Source organism: Lolium rigidum, chromosome 6 (assembly GCF_022539505.1).
Source record: "Lolium rigidum isolate FL_2022 chromosome 6, APGP_CSIRO_Lrig_0.1, whole genome shotgun sequence".
Taxonomy (NCBI): Eukaryota; Viridiplantae; Streptophyta; class Magnoliopsida; order Poales; family Poaceae; genus Lolium; species Lolium rigidum.
The window spans coordinates 34407297-34423119 of NC_061513.1; the positions used below are offsets into that span (position 1 = coordinate 34407297).

At 46.3% G+C, this 15823-nt stretch overlaps 3 protein-coding genes across 3 annotated transcripts; 2 read left to right on the forward strand and 1 right to left on the reverse strand.

The window, feature by feature from the left end:
- Nucleotides 1-1385: 1385 nt before the first annotated feature.
- On the forward strand, nt 1386-1703 carry LOC124662431 (putative glutaredoxin-C2). The gene has a single exon (XM_047200272.1). It carries the CDS (start codon nt 1386-1388, stop codon nt 1701-1703), a length of 318 nt encoding a protein of 105 aa, XP_047056228.1.
- A 1109-nt stretch (nt 1704-2812) lies between these two features.
- Nucleotides 2813-9306, reverse strand: LOC124662432. Its single transcript, XM_047200274.1, has 19 exons — nt 9228-9306; nt 9117-9155; nt 8875-9015; nt 7813-7951; nt 7636-7728; nt 7133-7198; nt 6920-7036; nt 6376-6814; nt 6122-6228; nt 5681-5804; nt 5398-5609; nt 5108-5317; nt 4841-5018; nt 4537-4701; nt 4168-4199; nt 4022-4064; nt 3878-3945; nt 3570-3608; nt 2813-3480 (listed from the first exon to the last, which is right to left on the reverse strand). The coding sequence occupies exons 1-19, from the start codon at nt 9254-9256 to the stop codon at nt 3040-3042; spliced, it is 2682 nt and encodes an 893-aa protein (XP_047056230.1). The 5' UTR covers nt 9257-9306; the 3' UTR covers nt 2813-3039.
- A 1866-nt stretch (nt 9307-11172) lies between these two features.
- LOC124658852 lies at nt 11173-12580 on the forward strand. Its single transcript, XM_047196856.1, has one exon. The coding sequence runs from the start codon at nt 11173-11175 to the stop codon at nt 12403-12405; it is 1233 nt and encodes a 410-aa protein (XP_047052812.1). The 3' UTR covers nt 12406-12580.
- Nucleotides 12581-15823: the final 3243 nt, after the last annotated feature.

Here is a 15823-nt window from a genome sequence, read left to right on the forward strand (position 1 = left end):
CATTTTTGTTAATTTCTCTTGCAACTAGATGACGTAACACATGGTCATCTCAAAAGTTTTTTTAGTGATCTCACCGCTAACCCTTTTCCTAGTAGTGACGGATTCAAATTTACATGGCTATAGTATGCATCGGTGATCCAACATGCAATTAACGGGATGTTCTAAATATTTGAACCAGATAAATGCAAACCTATTGTCAAAATTACTTGGTGTGCATGCACCCCAGGATTAATAAAAAAAACCATCGATAATAGGATCACGAGCTCTTTGCCAGAAAGCGTAACCACGATATAATTGCCCTATCTCTGGTAATATCATTTTTCAATAAACAGAGCTTTTATTAACTTAATTGTCACATTAAAATGACACAAGCAACATAGTTGACACCTTACCACTGCATAATGAAGATCCACACAACCCAAAACAATGGAAGTACAATCCATAAAATTTCTTATTTGTGCGACAGATGACGAAACAACTTAGCACTGGTGATATCTTGATTAAGAAAATATAGAAAGTATACATTTGGATGTTTCAACCTTACTGAATTTTTTTTAGATGACTTACTGCCTTCTGAATGAAGTAAGCATTACTGTAGGCTTATTCTAGAGATATTCACACGGTACAAAGGGAGCTCTTATTCTTCCTGCGCCTACTGCCTATTTGGCGTTGAAATTCATCCCCTACTTATTCCTGCCAATTTATTCCTATGTCGAGGTGGAAATTCCTAATGACGCCGTGGTGCCACGTCAAGAATACAAAGTAAGCCACTTAAAAAGGATGTACTAGCCAAATTGCAGCCGAAATAAAACATGATGCACGATGTCCACACCAAAGGATATGTATTCTTAGTTCAAAAAAAAAGGATATGTATTCTTTGTCAACTGAAGTGGCAATTAAAAAACCTGAAGTGGCAAAAGGGGGTGATTAGAGTGGTTCCAAACCTAGCATACCAGGAACCTATTAACCTAATGAATCATCAACCGAAGGACATCGAATTTGATCGATACCACCATCCGTTTTCAAATGCTTGAATAACCAATTAAGTTCAGCATGTCTCGAACCGCAATTCACCGCCAATTTAGTTCATCATTGTACAAAATTTACTGAATCGGATAACAGATAACTAACATTGGCCCCTTTTCAAAAGAAAAAGATCACAAAAGTAGTGGTACTTAGAACATCTTGGCAGAGAACATATATTCTGCGCCGACCACCTCCACCTCTTCGATTTGCCCCATCATATCGAACATATATAAATAGACACCCTTCGGTCATCGTTACCATACAACTCCAAGAAACAACAGCTAGCTAAGTGAACTGAGCTGGGAATTTGGGATCGATAAAAAGAGGGGGTAGCTAGGCACTAAACAACCCGATCAGCAATGGCGGCGGAGAGGGTGAGGACGCTGGCGTCGCAGCGGGCGGTGGTGATCTTCGGGGCGAGCAACTGCTGCATGTGCCACGCCGTGCAGACGCTCTTCACGGAGATGGGTGTCAGCTGGGCGGTGCACGAGCTGGACAAGGACCCCCGCGGCAAGGACGTCGAGAGAGCGCTCGCCGGCATGGTCGGCCGGAGCCCGCCCGTGCCGACGGTCTTCATCGGCGGCGCGCTCGTCGGCCCGACCGACCGTGTCATGTCGCTTCACCTCGGCGGCCAGCTCGTGCCGCTCCTCCGCCAGGCCGGCGCACTCTGGCTCTGAGGAATCAAGGACGAGAGCAATGGCTGATGCTTACGTGCAGTTACGTGTGATCGCAACATCGAAATTAAGCCGAGGCTACTTAATTTTGGAAATGTCATCAGATATTCAGATATATTAACGGCCGTGATCTTTCAGTTTTCTACTTCCTGTGAGAGATGAGTGTTCTAAGAGAGATGAAAGCTTTAGTTTAACAAACGAAGATTAAAGCTTATATGTTTATCTTGTCGTTGTAATTTTGATGCTTTATGTAGATGTTGTGTGCCAAGAATGTTTGCCTACGAGGGAGATCTACAATATATATAATGCTGCTCAGTTCATGACTTCATGGAGTAGATTCACCCTACACATATCACGTCAGATAGCACGCGTCATATAGCTTGATGCTTTGATGTAGATTCACTGATCCACTTAGGCACTTAGCTGATCAGCATGCTATCCCCTACAGTTGTAACAATAATTGCATGGCCTACTTGTTCGTGCAAAGCACGCATAGGAGCTGCACTCAGGAACTCAATTGAGTAAATGAAACTGTTAACAACAGCTACGGCTATACACACGGGTGAAATACTGTTAAAAATTAGAAAAATGTGATAACTGAAACAAAAGGATGCACATGCAGATGATGCACATCAGGCAGCACACTTCGAAACTTCACAGCTGGATTAGTAGGTTTCTCAGTGAAAAGATAAGCAGCAGGACAATTTTCTATGGCTCGCCAATTTCCCCAGCTAGAGTCCATTTGGGTGCCATCTTCTACCTGAGATAGCAACCGAAAATTTTATGCGCAGTTGCAGACTGATGATGATTAAACATGCAGTACATGCAGTTGGCTGAAACTCCCTTGTACATAAACAGTGGTCTGGTGCTGGCTGGATCTGCATCAGATCACAGATAATTCAAGATCCAGTTGAGTTTGGCATCCAAACAGAACAAATGCCTAACCGAATGATGCATATTCAACGATATCAACTGCCCATGACAAGAATGTATATCTGGCAAGCATGTTAAGCGAAACCTGGATAAGTAACAGCCTGTCCCAGCTGAGCTCAAGAGATCGATATGTGAAAATCAAACAAACAGGACATAAATTTGTGCAAAAGACACCACCATAATAATTTGTTCTTTTTTTGTGTATAGAGTAGTAATATACAGTCTAAACTCAAAAGCACATAATAAGATTTAAGTGTGATTCATTTTATTCCATCTTTAGCCACCCCATAGCCGTAGCAGCAATCCAAATATGTTCACAAGCTTATGACAAACTGCAAGACAAACTACAATCTCGTTTAGGACATCAGACAGACTGCTTTGCGTCGTTTGTTGGCCCACCTGCTACTTAGATGGCTTCCACCTGTTCTTCGATCTCGCCACGTCCAGCATCACTTATGGCGCTGCCATTAACTGGCACCTCAGCAGCAACAGAAGACGAACTCTGGGCACCATTCACCTGCATCTCACCAGCTGCCTCGGACATGTCGCTCGACGGTTGCTTTGTAAGGGACTTTGGTTGACGTATGGCAGCCGCGGCTTCTGGCATGGCGACGCCTGGAGGCTGAGGAGGAACCCAGCGGCGCTGAGGCGGTGGCCTTTCCTCAGCCCCAGTACTGTATGTCAACGGCCTGGGCTCCTCCGTTTGGAAATCAGGGGCCTTTCCGTTCTGGTGGTAGGAAGGGCCGTAATTCTCCTGAGCCTCGGAGTATGATCCATCCTCGCTCAAGTGGGTGTTGGATCCATAGCCAAGCTTTGGCTGTGTGTACTGCGGCATCTCCCATGGCTGCTATATTTTAGCAAAAAATAAACTCTACATCAGTTGCAAGCAAAAAGAAGCACTCTTGTTTGCAGCAAAGAGAAGGTTCAGAGCTGCACCTTACTCCCAGAAGACCTATCCGCTCGCTGCACTGTCTGCTGAAAGCAAAGTGTAAGTAATTAAGATGTGAGCTCAAGCTCTCTTAGGTGGCATTATCTCCAAGGAAAGTTAAACTCTCCTAGGGGGCATTATCTCCAAGACAGGATAAATGCAGATTTATGCTAATAGTTAAAAAGTTTTGGGTGAGGTATGTCTCACTATTAAGTAAGACAATATTTAAGAAACAAGGTGTCACTATGTGCATACTAATAGTCTAATTTCAGTAAAAGCAAGATGTGTGTTAATTATAAGCTGACTGGTGGCTTACCTCAACATAAGATCTTGAAAATGCTCCAGATGTAGGTTCAGTAGGTGCTGGCGCAAAAGATGGCCTTCCTGCTAAAGAAACACTCCCCATCAGTTAGTAGCACGAAACGTGGAAGCATCTAGGAGCTTAACAAGATATACTAACCTGAACCAAAGTCACCGTTTGGCACACCATACATATTAGGTTGCTACAAAATTGGGAAAAAAGCAGTTCAGAGAAAGGAAAATTCTCCAAAGCACCAGCATATATTTCATTGTAAGTGTAACGGGATGAACAACGTAGGTGCACACCTGAGGAGGTCTCCATGGAGTGTTAACAGGCCCTAAACATCAGGGTCAAAAAACAATAAATATGGTGAGATTTAGTTATCATCATCTACACTACAATCATACATATTAAGATCTTTCTAATCTAGGACATGCATGTATATCGATGGCTTCATAGGGCATTGCCACATAATAAGTTGGAGCATTTCCCGTACACTGGGATTGAATGGCAAACATAAGACCTTACAAATTATGGAGAAATGTAGATTTCATGGTTCTTAGCATGGTTCCGTCGGCAAGTAGACTAGCTTTGCATCCTAAAAAGCATGATGCAAAGCAAGAAACACTGAAGCAAGGCTTTAGTAGGAGGCGGAACATAAATTTGGTACTGACCATTCCTCACAGCATGATCTTCCAGTGGGCGGTAGTGCGCAAACCTATCCTCCCTGGTAACATTGACGGAGGAGTCCCTGCTATGACTCAACGACTCGCTCAACGATTTCAGCACTTTTGCTTGGGAATCCAGCGCATGCGTCAGAGTCACGAGTATCTTCTTTTCTGTCACAGAGAGAATGGATATCATACCAGTGATTGGAAGTGTTCTGAAACGGAGTGAAAAGTTGCATGTATAGTGAAATGATGAGCTGGGATTGCGGGGGCAGGTGGATCCTGAAGAAGCTAGAAATGGGTGTGAAACCTTCATCCTTTGAAGCAAGCAACTCCTGGTTGGTCTTGGCGATAGCAGAGACGGCCTCGGAGGAAGCCCTGACTGCCTCCTTGGTCTCGTCGTCGATCTTGGACTTGAGCTCGGCGGTCTCCTGGGCTTCAGCGACGACCTTGCGGATCCACGACTTGAGCCTCGGGAGGAACAGTTTCTGCGCAGGCAGTTGAACACGGTTGTTGTTGTGAGCTTGGTTGCTAAGCTTGGTGAAAACATGTAGAGAGGATAGGAGGCAGAAGGTACCTTGATGAAGACGGCCGCGCTGGCTCCGAAGCCGAGCAAGAGGCCCGCGGCGACGAAGGCGCGGTACCAGGTGAACCTGGGATGCTGCTGAGCGACAACGATTGCTGACTGTGGCGGCCGCGCGTAAGTCTGCAGAGGCGCGGCGGCGGCCGCAGGAGGAGGCTGGGTCTGGGTCTGGGTCGGCGGCGAAGCAGCGGTGGGCTGCGGATCCTGCAGCGCGGCACAGCGGAGGAGATGAGAGGAGACTGGGCGTCAAGTTAGGTAGAGCAGGTAGAGAAGTGGTGGCGTACGGGTACTCGTCGGAAGGCCTCGTCGATCTCGTCGCTGGTGAGGCCCTTGTTCTGGAGGAAGGATCTGCGGTAGACGACGGCGGAGCCCCTGACCTTGGGGTGGGAGAGGAACTTGACGGCGTTCTGGACGTAGTCCTCCCTCACCGGCTGCGGCGGCGGCGGCTGCGGCGCGTCGAAGGCCAACGCCTTGTCGCCGTCCCCTCCGGCATCTGCTGCGGAAGACAACAATTGACTCTGATCAAGAGAGTCGAATTGGGGACTAATGGAAGGTGGGCTAACGGACCTTGCGGCGGCGGCGGCGGATTGGCGTTGCCGTTGGAGTCCATCCCGACGGATGGGGGATCCTCCCTGCCCTGATTTGATCGATGATGAGGATGGAGAGAGTCGTCGTCTTCGTCTTGATTTTGCTGGGAAGGAGAGAGCAGCTATAACTGACTCAGCCTCATCGTCTCGAGAGCTCTGCGTGTGTGTACGCGTCAGGCTGCGGTCTGAGTCAAGAGTCTGAGTTGGGTTGAGACGACGCCGCAGGAATTCTTCACACTTGACAAACTTCCTATCCTCTGCTCTCCTCTGCCTTCCACACAATTTCCCTCGAAAATACGCCCTGGAAGACCTTCATATTCATATATACTCCGTACAAGACGAAAAAGGCCAAGACGCCAACGACAACAACTCACCTTGCCCAAACATCCTACCATGAATGGTGAGGTGATGGAGCACAGACCTTCAGGACTGCCTTCCACACACACAATAAGTTTGATCCTTTTTTCTTTTCCTTCTCCTTTCCATCACCAACGCACAACTCTATGAATGGATGGGATGAATTCCATGCTGCACACACATTTTCTCCATTGTAAAGCAGCCTATCTATTTTACACATATCCTACACTACATACACATAATCTACACACCAAAAACATACTCCAGTACATTATCACATGGCCGGCTCCGGTCTCAGCGATCAGGCCGCTCATCGACCGCCGCCACCACCACGCCGCTCCCCGCTCTCCACGTCGTCATCGTCACTCCCATGCCCGACCACCACCGGCCGGGGCAGCAGGCCCTGCAGCCGCACCAGGTAGCTCTGCCCCGCCGCCGGCACGTACCGGCTTGCTGCCGCAGTCGTGGTCACCTCGCTGCCAGACGGACGGTCCTGCTCGCTGCTGGCGCGGATCCCGTTGAGCGCGCTGAGGTCCAGGTTGGGGAACACGGAGCAGCGGCAGCGCGGGCACTTCACGTTCAGCCGCAGCCACTGGTCGATGCACGCCACGTGGAAGTTGTGGGCGCACGGGAGGCCGCGCACCTCGCTGCCCACGCGGAACTCCTCCAGGCAGATCGGGCACTCGCTGCAGTCCGTCGGGACGGCCTTCAGCATGAACTTGGGGAGCTCCTGGATCAGAGCCTCCACAGCTTCCCTCTGTTTGCACATTTTTTTTAACACAGTTATCAGATCTGCATTCCTCTGATCCATATATATTTTTAACAGTACTCTTTACTATGTTGGTTGATAGGAGGAACTCACCTGGGCGGTTGTTAGGTAGAGGCCGGGATGGTACGCCGTGTCTTGGCCCATTCCTCGCAGTTCCAGGCCTACTGCCTCAAATGCCCAGTCGGGTACGCGAATCATGTCAACCAAGACCTGCACACATGAACATCACATTACTTTCAAGTTGCTAACTAGTGCTGACAGATTCCTAGGTGCAACTGGACTACAGAAAACAGACAGAAACATTACCCCATATTCAGATATTGGAATCCCCTGCTGTGCCCTCAGCTGGAGAGCGTGCCTGCGGCTTAGCCACTGCCACATAAAATAAAAAAATATGTCAGCCTAGACATACTCATAACAGTAAGTAAACCCCCAGCACAAATCATGGCCACTGGAATTTAGAGATCATCTGGATCTGGATATGATCCTAGCTGACACAAACCAATGTCGAATTAACAACTCACGCCTCAAATTGACCAGAAGCTTACTACATCTACTTCAAAGAGCAAGTACGCGCCAATTAAACTGCAGTCAAGACAAGCAGGCTAAATTGACTAATATGCTGTGTTGAAGAGAACATGCTACATCACTAGATTTTGTTTGACATGGACCTTCCTGAAGCTAAATATCAAGAAGATGTTTTTCTTCTTTTGCTCAATGGTAATCATGGATAAGCAGTACACTAATAATATTTGGATCACACATGACTGCTGTAAGTTTTTTGTCGCGACAAAATTTAACAGCTTTACCTTTCCAACAGCCACACATGCAATACATGAGAGCCCGCAGTAACTGAAGAGCAGCCATATCAGGAAGCCCCATTTCTGCCCTTCCGCTGGCAACTGTGCATGGAGTGAAATTTGCAGTAAGTAGCGATTCCCCGTAGATGGTGATAGCAATACTCGCATCCACAGTAAAGAACTTACACATCTCCTTGCACTGTTGAACCACAATGTTCCTATCACAGTCCAAACCCACAGAAATGGGTAGAGAAGAAGTACGAGAACTGACAAAACAACTATCCTCCCACAGAAACGAGTATATCTCTGTTGCCATCCAAGATCCCTGAAATTTATTATTAAGAAAGTCACTGATGTACAGCAAAGTTTAGAAGTCAATCCGGTTCTTTCAGAATTGAAGATAGAGATCTAGAAATGTTAAAACACCGATACCATCCGCTGTTGTGGAAAAATGTTTGTCTTAAAGAGAGTGCCTATGTTTCAAAAGAAATGATTATGTCCTGTTTTATTGCATATTGTTACTATTGCCATGGAATTGTACCGCAGAACCTAACTGTAATCATGTAACCATAGAGTCCCACAGCAAACTCTTAACAGCTTCAATTTCAAGACCAAGTTCTGTTTCAGCATCATCACATATCAAAAAGTCAAAAAAAAAGTGTCCGAAACACCAGACTATGCAAAATATTGGTGTTGTGCAACTTGTATGGTGACGCGTTGAGATAAAATAGTAAGTAGGCCAAAAAACAATAAGCACAGCAGTTAAAGAAACTGGCAGACTATTCAGAGAGTTATAAAGATGGCAACAAGTCATGAGGCTGGTACGGTAAAGCAACATAAATTGCGATGATGTGCTATTGGCTAGTATTTGTAGCCGGCATGCTTTCAAGAATTTGGGCTGATAACAGTTTCACGGATCAATATTTATGTACGAAGATTTGGTTGCAAAAACTATAGAGGCACTGCATTATTTCACCTCAGCAGAACACGACACTGAATCCAGAACTGCATCCATCGCTAATGAAGGCTTCAGTATGTGTAGTGCATAAATCATTTAACCATTCCATATGCAGTATTCAGTCACTTTGGTAGTTTATCCTAAGGATTAAGACTATGGAGGTATGATTTCACAACTGTGCATTTGGACTAGTTATTTATATGTAACACAATTAAGCACCGATTTTCCATTTCAGCAAGTTACTCGCTGTGATGTGGAGAAGAAAAAAGAAGAAGGGGGGAACAACTTACAGGCCCATCCCAGCGGCGAGCCAGTTGTCGAGGAACATGAGGAGGCGGAAGAGGAAGACGGCGGTGTAGTCGACGACGATCCATATGTGGAGCGGGTGGGCGCAGAGGCGGTACCTCCCCCAGTTGACGGACACGATGACTCTTCATACAGGTCAAGGAAAGAACACACATACAACAGATTCTTCAAGGGTAGAAGAGAGAAAGGGAAGAAAGCAGTGTGTGTGGGAACTGGGGAAGGATACACGCTGGTGACGAGCATGGAGAGGAAGAAGCCGTCGTACCTGCGCCCACAGATTCGGTGAGATGAAGCAAGAATCAATCGAGCGAGCGGGAGGGAGGGGAGGGGGACGGACCACTTGAAATCGACGCCGCGCATCGCCATTCTGTTGTTAGATCTGGTGACGGCCGGACGGAGGGCTCCGGCTGCTGCTGCGGCGGTGGAACCGGCGTCGCCACGGCTGGCCTGGAGGGTTTGGGGTTTGCTCCGGCGGTGGGTGCGGGGAAGACGGGGATGGATGGATCAAACGGAATCGAATCGGGGGAGAGAGGCAGTGACGACAGTAACCGCACGGAGGGGAGGGGAGGAGGCCCAGCCGCTCCCCACCTGCCCTGCCTAGGACTGCGACGCTGACTGATGGGGTCCACATGGAGTGGGTCCTCCTAGTAGGCAGGGAGTTGGCTGGAACACTTCTACTGTTCTACTACTGCTCCTACTGCCTGCTTGATGTTTTCGCTAACATTTGATCTTTTTGTTTGTGGGGTTTAGATTTGAATGAGTTATTATTATATAAAAATCAATATTTGTTTATGTTTCTCTTTTACCATTAATACAAGCATAAACCGCAACAAAACTTATTCAAAAACATCAATGCTAGGAAAAAAAAGGTCTTGCACTTATAAATTACCATGCCCTAGGCATATCCCCTCGCAAACCCTTCACTAGAAGCATGCCCTAGGCCGACCCACTCCGATACCTTGGTGACCAAGGATTCAGCACAACAACGAAGCCATGTGCTAAATTGAAGAAGGGACCATGATGCTAGTCTAGAGATTTTACATGTGGATCCAAATAACCTACATATGACATTGAGTACTTAGAAGTGCATGACATTTTATTACCCACGGAGAACAAGTTGTAGAAGAGAAAAGGAGTTGGACCAATACGATGTAGCGGGTCCGTGGAAATCACTTAAGGCCATGAATAGAGAAATGCCACATGTTTGACTCTCATTTAGGTCTTGTCTTTTTTTTATGGAGATATCTTACCAAATGCTAGCTTCTTTCTTGCAATTAGAAAATATTGTACATGTGAATGATATCTCCATAAGATATTGTTTCATGCTAAAATAAACATCTTCCCATGTTTTTAAGCACTTCATTCGGAAAAAAATGGGTAAAATGTTTAGTCGACTCTAAGTACTGCTTGCTCAAATAAAAACCTAGACTCAAAGAAGAGACAGAAGGAGAGAGCGAGATAGAGAGAGATAGAGCTAGAAGGATGAGAGGGAGAGTAAAAGAGAGGTAGAAGGGGTGGAGAGAGAGTTCAAATATGCATGCCTCGAACGATCTCTTTACGGGTGACCCTGTCTACACCCATATGAATGTCTTACCTTCCTCCTCGTCATTCTCATGATTTTTCTTCCACCAAGACCGACATCACCATGCCTCCTCCCTCTCCCCTCTGCAACCATAGCCATTACTTGCCAACCGAGACGGCTAGGGAGGCGTGACAGAGAACGTCATCGATGAACAATGACTTTAGTGGTGCAGAGGTGGAACTTGACCAGGCTAATAGTGGATGATGGGTGGCGCCCATCTGTGAAGGTGGAAATTTGAGCGGGCGGTGTGTCAAGACAACCACGGGCCACAATGGCAACGAGGCCAAACCAAATCTTATGCGCGAGTCTTTTCCCGCTCTGCGAGGAGCCGCGACGCCTCTTTTCCACATCCCAATGAGGAAACTGCTTCTTGGTCCAAATTAATTGTGGACCAGATGCCCGCAAGGTTAGAACTGTAAGGACTTGTACAATGATGATATCTTAGGTGTACCGTGTATGAGGGTGTAGGAAATATAAAGTTGAAAAAAGTTTGCCTTCTTTTAATTAGAAGATTATTCTTATCAACAATCTGATTACCAAACACAAGATTAAGAAATAAATCATTGCATATCGATTTTTTTGCCATATCATGCTCGCGACGTTATTGCTGGAAAATTCTTTCTTTTTTCTGCACAGGATAAAATCTCCTCGCGTTGTGCTCTACTCCCGCAGAAACCAAACCCTTGCAAAATCCCCCAAAATGTACGGCGATAGACTGACGCCGGCGGCCGCATCGGTGGCGGCGGTGCTCCGCGACGACGACCTCCTCCGCGAGATCTTCATCCGCCTCGGCTTCCCCAACTACCTCGTCCGCGCCGCCCTCGTCTCCAAGCGGTGGTTCTTCCAGATCTCCGACCCGGCCTTCCTCAGCCGCTTTCGCGACCGCCACCCACCCCGCCTCCTCGGCATCTGCGTCGGTTATCCAAGCCTGTATCAGTTCGTGCCTCTCCCTCAGCCCCCGGAGCTCACCGTCGTCTCACGACGCGCGGCCGCCTCCTGCAACGACGCCTTCGCCGCCGTGAGAGGTCAGTGTATCAAGCACTGCCGGAACGGCCGCCTCATCACCGGGTTCTTCCATGACGCCAGATTCAGGTACTCTCTCCTGTCGCCGCTGCTCGCGGAGCAGCTTGTAACCGTCCTCCCGCCGACCCCAGTGTCCCGCCGTGACTGGAAGGTTCGCCCTGAGAAAGCATTCACTGAGATTTTCCTACCCGAGGATGGGGGCAGCGATGGCATCACCTTGGTGAATCTCTGGAGTGTTGGGGGAAATGTCTCTGCGGAATTGTACGTCCTGCGATCCGGCGGATGGGGTGTCCCTGCCACCGCGGCGACAGAGCTAGAGCTCCCGGACGAGCAGCACGGTGCAACCTTCCTCAAAGCAATGCTGCCACCAGTCCACGCCAAGGTCTTCTTGGTGACCACTTTTGGGTATGCACTGGTTCTTGATTTGGCCACTGCAAGCTTCTTCACCCTTGAGCTCCCTGTTGGAGTGGGGCACAATTACAATATCTCATGTGCAGATGGTTCCGGGCTCTATCTTGTCAATGTGGATGGGTTTCAGCTCAGTGTGTGGCTCTCTCAGATGACAGGCGGCGACAATCATGCAGGCGGCTGGCTGCTGGTGGACACATTTTGCATCCTGGATGCATGCAGACGTGTTGCGGCTGACAGTTGGGTGCCAAAAAATGGCGATTTCTTTGGTGTTCTTGCAGTCGGGGAGAACGCTGAGTTTGTATTCTTGGATCATGTGGCAAGTGGTGTTCTCTTTTATATTCATCTGAGGAGCAGGCTGGCTGAGAAGGTCTATCAGAGGAGGGCAAGTGGAGCAGGTCTTGCTTATTCGGTGCTTCGCCACATACGTTGCTCTCCCTTTATGATGAGCTGGCCGCCTATCTTCCCGGCTCTGAGCGGAGGACCTGATCAACAGGAATGAACCACATTGTGTTTGATCCTTGTTATATCTTCACTGGGTATGACTTCTATGACAGAACGCTATCTATGTTTGGATCATGAGGTGGTGGAAATTGATGAGGAAGCTAAACTATTTGGTAGGATTCGATTGCATGCCATCTGACTTACTAATGTAAGCCACTTTACCGTGTTGAATTCCTCTTTTAGTCTGAACCATCTTAATATGCATAGTATCTGTCAGTAGTATCCAAACAGTAGGCATAGCTATATCCGCTGTTTGTCTCTCTGCATGTAATTGCTACCAAGTTGGTTGACAATTAATAAGCTTAGCAATGCAAATATGTGTAGTCTGGTGTCACTGTCGTACAACACATATGTGCTGCAGTCATGTAACGTGGATATTAAGAACCTCCATTCATTTCATTAAAAATATTGAAGTTTCCAGAAGTGTACAGTAAGAGAACCAGGAGAATTGCACTGAATTTTGTAAAAATTGACTTCAGTATGTATAAAATGATGCCGCTGCCAGGGCACCAGGCCACCACATCTTGGACCCACTGACCCTGCCGCATTGCCTGTGCCAAAACAGATAATTGACGTCCAGTTTCAGTCCTCGTGGTTCTTGTTTCGCAGACTCTTCCTTGAGGTTGATGATAATTCAGAGGCATCCATCTCTTTACCCTTCTCACCCTCCTCTACAGCCATGTCAAACGCTATAGCCGGGGGTGGCATCGCATTGATTCTGCTGAGCCCGGCAGAAGACGTTCTCAGCTGTCCACTGTTGTCGGTGGTAGCTCCTTTGAAGTTTTTTCAGGGGCTGGGGTTTCTCATTTAAACAAATAAGTTGCTCTGCTTTACATGTTTTTCTTCTTATTGGGGGAAAGTTACGAAACAAAACTATCTGAGCTGGGAATAAAAGCTCAAAATATAATGGTCAAAGTGCAGTGCTCCTGAGCACTAGCACCCGTTGGCATTTTTATAGAAGAAAACTCCTGAGCACCCGCCGAACCCAAGGTTCGAACTCGGGTGAGCAGCGTGCGCTCCCGCACACCTAGCCACCAGACCGACGGTCTGTTCTCACAATGTGCAGGTTAAACTTCCAGTAACAGCAATGCAAAAGGTAGTGCAGAATACCAAGTACTAACCTGTATATTCCACTAATATATGTCGTATAATCGGGAGCTAGATGCCCAATACTTTCAGAACAAGATGATGTTCAGGTTAAAGGTACAGCAGCAGTGCAGCACAAAAGGTAAGAGTAAAATACCTGTAAGCACAAAAGGTAAAGTATAATTCCAACCTGTACTCCACTACATAGGGAAACCTTTCGTCCTGGAGTATTGTGTTTGGTCAGTGAGTTTCCCTCTTCAAACCAGGTTTATAAAGGGGAAGGTCTGAATGGAAGCATATACTGGTTTATACAGTGGTGAATTGCAGAATAATTTCGATCACGTAATCGACCTATGCCAATGGTAGCCCACTGCTTATAATTATGGCTAGCGGCTATACTACAATTATGTCTACATGCAATATTTGTACTTTGAAGATTCTTTTATAACCGTTTAGTATATGCTCTTCTATCCGGTATTCTTATTTTTGACCACTAATATGCCCAAAACTGTTTACAAACATCTGTGTTTACGCTTCGTTTGGATGTTTGCATTGGGGTCCTAGACATTGTATTGGGTTGAATGTCTAATACCCAGGATATTGATATTGAGAGTAAATGTCAATATTTTTGTTTGGATGTGTTAGATATTCGAAACTCAAACTAGATATTGAAGTTGAATGCTAAATGTTATTTGGATGGTAAAAATGATGAATTGTATTTCTATGAGACTTTTATCGTTATACAGTTATGTACATGAGTTCAGAAAAAGATGAGAACAACACTAGCAAATTGGTATGTGCGGAGGCTGTACATGAGTTCGGAACAAAACATCAGGCGAAATTTACACAAGTACTAAACCTGTCCACGATTTCAGAAGAAAAGAGCAGCAAAAAAGATGTGCTCTGCTGGTGCTCCGGCTGCTTCTTGGTCGATGGGAGGCCATTCGATCCTCAACTGCTGAGCTCTGCCACGCCGTTCGCTGCCACTTGCTGCCGTTTGCTGCGAACCCGCAACGGAGCAGGTCAACGGAATATCTTTAAGTACTAGTACTGATGTAAGCTTGGAACTGAATATGGAATATCTTTTATTTAATTTGTACCCAAATCTTTGTGCGGTGAGTTGATACGTGCATTTGCATTTACACAATTATTAGTGGGAATGAAATTTGCATCAAAAACTGCTTGATAGCTCAACCCAAGATCTTCCAAAGTTGTTGTGGCCTTTACCAATCGTTTTTCTACCGCTGGTCTTTACTAATCTTTGATTACTGATTGCTCAATTTAATATGCAAGAGGAATGAGTTATTAATATAAAACCTCCACTTTAAAACTTAAATTTACTCCCTCCTTGCTAAAATGTAATGCTGATAAGAATTTTTAAAAGTCAAACGATATAAGTTTGACCAAGTATGTAGGAAAAAAATATGAACATCTAGAATACCAAATGTATATCATATGAAAATTTACATCATGAAGAATCTAATAGTGTTGATTTTGCATTCTAGATGTTAATATTTTTGTCTACATACATGGTCAAACTTCACGTCATTTGACTTTTGAAAAATCTTATATGCACTATATTCTGGTAAGGAGGGAGTATCAAATACCAGCACTTTACGTTTGGAGACGGGACAAAAACCCACCATATTTTCTTAAGTATTTGGCAGAAAACACTAAATATGAATTAAGCAAGAATTGACATGAAATCTGGCAGGTGGGACCCACCTATAATCTCATAGGACCTCAGCATCTTATTCTTAGCAGACAATATGTAGAGAACAAGCTGCTTCCTCTTTTATACGATGAAGCCGTCCTTCTGTCCTGATTTTCGGAAAGCCGATGGAAGCATCTGTTTTTGGTGCATTTCACCTGTAAGATTAGGGGACCAGCAGCGCTGCGCATGCTCTTTATCACACATGCAGTCTCCTTTGATCTTTGCTTGCGTTTTCATCTCTGGTATTGATCCATAATACTCATCGTAAGCTACAAAAGATCCACCTGACAGCTAGCTCCTTGTGCAAAACCTCCATACTCCTTGCATATATACATATACGTTAACATTATTGTTGTGGCCAGTTGCAAGCTGCTGACCACCCAAGCTAGAAACCATGCACTCTTCTGGTGCTCGTCAGAAGGAGATCCCGCTGCCAGAAGACAGGCTCAACCTCGCCATTGTCTGCACGGCCATAGTTTCCAAGGTTATGAACGGCCTGGGGACCTTGGCGACTATCTGGGCCACTGTCGTCCTGCTCGGCGGGTTCTCGGTCCTCATAAAACAGCAGGATTTTTGGTATGTCACCATCGTCGCGTTCGTCGAATCAATCGGGTAT

Coding starts and splice junctions, on each gene's coding strand:
- LOC124662431 (XM_047200272.1), top strand. CDS start 1,386: ATGGCGGCGGAGAGGGTGAGGACGCTGGCGTCGCAGCGGGCGGTGGTG.
- LOC124662432 (XM_047200274.1), bottom strand. CDS start 9,256: ATGGCGATGCGCGGCGTCGATTTCAAGTG. Junction 5,805..6,121: donor TGTGGAAGGCAGTCCTGAAG/GTCTGTGCTCCA, acceptor TCTCCTTCCCAG/CAAAATCAAGACGAAGACGA. Junction 3,609..3,877: donor TTTCAAGATCTTATGTTGAG/GTAAGCCACCAG, acceptor CTTTGCTTTCAG/CAGACAGTGCAGCGAGCGGA.
- LOC124658852 (XM_047196856.1), top strand. CDS start 11,173: ATGTACGGCGATAGACTGACGCCGGCGGCCGCATCGGTGGCGGCGGTG.